We start from the raw sequence: 2,853 nt of genomic DNA, 5'->3' as shown, positions 1-2,853 counted from the left end.
TGGATGGATGGATCATGGATGGATGGATGGATGGATCATGGATGGTTCATGGATGGATGGATGAATGGAAGGATGGACGGATGGATGGATGGATGGATTGGATGATGAACAGGTGGACAGGTGGGTCAGTTGGTGAGTAGATAGATGGGTGGATGGATGGAGGGGTGAAGTGATGGATCGGTGGGTGGACGAGCCCAAGGGTGACAGGTTGAAATGAAAGGGTGGGTGGATGGGAGCCTGGAATTGGGTAATTAAGTCAGGCGCTCTGGTTGAAAGTGAGCTGTTTGGAGCCTGTGAAGGGGACTGTCACATTCGCACAGTCCCCTCTGCACCCTGCTGGGTCCTGATGCTGAGGACGAGCCCTGGCTGCTCTCGTGGCCCCACGTGTGCACACAGTCACCGTCTCCCTGGCCCACTTCACTCATGCAGGTTCTCTCGGGCCCCCGGCCCCTCTTCTGAGTCCCGTGGATTTCGTCATTCCAAAGACCCTGAAGTTGTAAGAACCTCAGGGACAGGAGGGGAAGGACAAGACAGAGGTGGGACAGTCACAGAGACCCCGAAAGGGCAGGGTCCTCACAGGGCAGCCTAGGTCAGCCACTCACCCCGATATTTGCCCCGGCCCTGCATGGAGTAGGCAGGGGTGCAGCTTCGGCCGAAGCGGGTGACGTTCGGGTCCAGGAAGTAGATTGGCCCAGGGCTGGCATCCTGCGGACATGCTGGGGAGAGGAGGCCAGGGTTCTGAGGGCGCCTCTGACGGCCCCACGCCGCTCAGTGCCCCTGGTAGTCCTGGGGCCCCGACGCCCTCCAGTCGCCCCCAGCAGGGACCTCGGACCCCGGAGGTGGGGTTGCCCTGACCCGGAGCCCCAGGTCTCTGCTTGGACTGTGCCCTTGTGACCAATGCTGTCCCGCCCCCAGCCTCTCCTCGCCGTGGGCTAGGACCCAGCGGGTGGATTGGTCAGAGCTGCACAAAGTAAGATGGAGCAGGGTCTGGGTGGGGTCCTCTCTTTCAGTCACCAGCTCGGTGGCATGTGACATGCTTGGGGAGGGGCTCGGGGTGGCCTCTGTGAGCCATGTCCTTGGGCACCTATCCAACTACTCACGATGCCATCGCCACTATTGTTAAGCACACACGTCTGTGTATAGCAAGTTTGACGAGGATTAATTGGTATATGTACTAAGTGCGTGTCCACACACGTGACACCATGCACGCTTGTGTGTGACAAATGAGTGAAGCCCCGCTCAGGCCATTTCCCACCTCAGGACCTTTGCCTATGCCGCAAACTCTGTTGGAGTCCCCTTCTTCTCCTGGGGGCCCCACCGAACTCCTACTCATCCGACAAAGCCCAGATGCCATGCCCCCACCTCCAAGAAGACTTCCCTGGACATTTAGCAGAGTCTATGCTGACCTCCACCCCGACCCCCCAGCCCCAGTGTCCTGGGACAGGACCGGAACTGGGGGGCTGGGTGGCTGTGGGTCATGGGCTAAGTTCTTAACCCCTCCCAGGGACAGATGCGAGGCTGAGCCCTCATTCGCCTTCTGGGGCCCCTTGCGGCTTCCTTTGGGACTGAAGGCTGAGAGGGGGCTGCCGGCACAGCCACCGCTCCCAACAAGCCTCCATCTGCATGAATCAAACACCCCACGCGCGACCCTCGCAGCCCCCCGCCCTGGCCCCTGCGAGACCTCGGAGCAGCTCCAGAAGTCGGGAGATGGAGCTTGTGGGCACCGATGTGCGGAGCACAGGCCTGCCGGGACGTGGCGGGGCCACCGCGCTGGCCGCATCCCTGCATCCCACGCCTGCTCGCGCCCTGCCGCACCCACGTCGGGCCGGAGGAAAGCGGACGTCAGAGGGGCGAGGTCACCCACCGACCAGGCGGCGCCGTGGCCTGCTGACCCACCAGCCCTGCCCATCCAAACCACAGAGAATCCTCCTTGCACCCTCGCCACAAGCCTGTGAGACAGGCAGGGCCTGCGAGCCCCGTTCTTGTGGTCGGGGAAACTGAGGCTGGCCCTCGAAGCCCACGTGTATTGGGCGCTGACTGGATGCCAGGCCCAGTGGAGGTGCTTCGAGGCATTTAATCCTCATTAACGAACGTGTCCCGGTATCTAAGGTTTGTGTGATCCTGACGACAGCTCTGTAAGGAGAGCGTTGTCGCTGTCTACGCAGGAGGAAACTGAGGCACAAAGGAGTTAGGACTCTGCAAAGCCCAGAAGGCAACACAGTCCTGACCGCCACACACTCCTCCTTCCATTCTCTCCATCAACAAGGAAACAAAGGCCCAGAGAGGCACAGCATCTTCTCCTGGGTCACACAGCAAGCTGGGGTTCGGGCAGCCCTCCTAGCTTCCTGCCTCACTCAGGGGGCCTGGAGCTAACGGAGCTGGGGAACACTCCCTGGGGGGAGCCTGGAGGCCCAGGAGGCCCCGCTCCAGCCCCTGCATGCCCCCCTACCCCCAGCATCCCCCACCTCCCCGCCTTACCCTCGCTGGGCCTCCGGAAGAGCGAGTAGGCGGGACCCATCACCTTGGTGCAGTCGTGGTTGGTGTAGCCAACGGTGGATGGCAGGACGTACAAGCCTGGCCCAGAGCCTGCGACCAGAGCCCCCAGTCACAGCCCAGAGACGGGGGGGCTGGGGCCCAGCCCCTGAGCCTTCCCCGGGCTCCCACCACAGTCCAGGGTGTCAGGGGAGCTGCCTCCCTGCCGGGGGCAAAGGGCGGGACACAGGCATTGTGAGTCACAGGGGAGCAGGGCTGCGGGCCAGACCCAGACACTGTCACAGGAGGGAAACTGAGGCCAGACACAGACACAGTCACAGGAGGGAAACTGAGGCCAGACACAGACACTGTCACAGGAGG

At 62.1% G+C, this 2,853-nt stretch overlaps 1 protein-coding gene across 1 annotated transcript in view; it reads right to left on the bottom strand.

Annotated features, from left to right (window-relative positions):
- The window catches only part of ODF3L2 (outer dense fiber of sperm tails 3 like 2), a 4,651-nt gene that overhangs the window by 1,075 nt on the left and 723 nt on the right, over positions 1-2,853 (bottom strand). The window contains exons 2-3 of the mRNA XM_046638344.1: positions 2,479-2,586; positions 603-716 (exon numbers count right to left, since the gene is read on the bottom strand). Of these exons, the coding sequence (XP_046494300.1) occupies positions 603-716; positions 2,479-2,586 (222 nt within the window). The remainder of the gene's footprint in view (positions 1-602; positions 717-2,478; positions 2,587-2,853) is intronic.

This window comes from Equus quagga, chromosome 14, assembly GCF_021613505.1.
Source record: "Equus quagga isolate Etosha38 chromosome 14, UCLA_HA_Equagga_1.0, whole genome shotgun sequence".
NCBI classification, from domain to species: Eukaryota; Metazoa; Chordata; class Mammalia; order Perissodactyla; family Equidae; genus Equus; species Equus quagga.
This window is presented reverse-complemented; position numbering and strand designations above follow the sequence as displayed.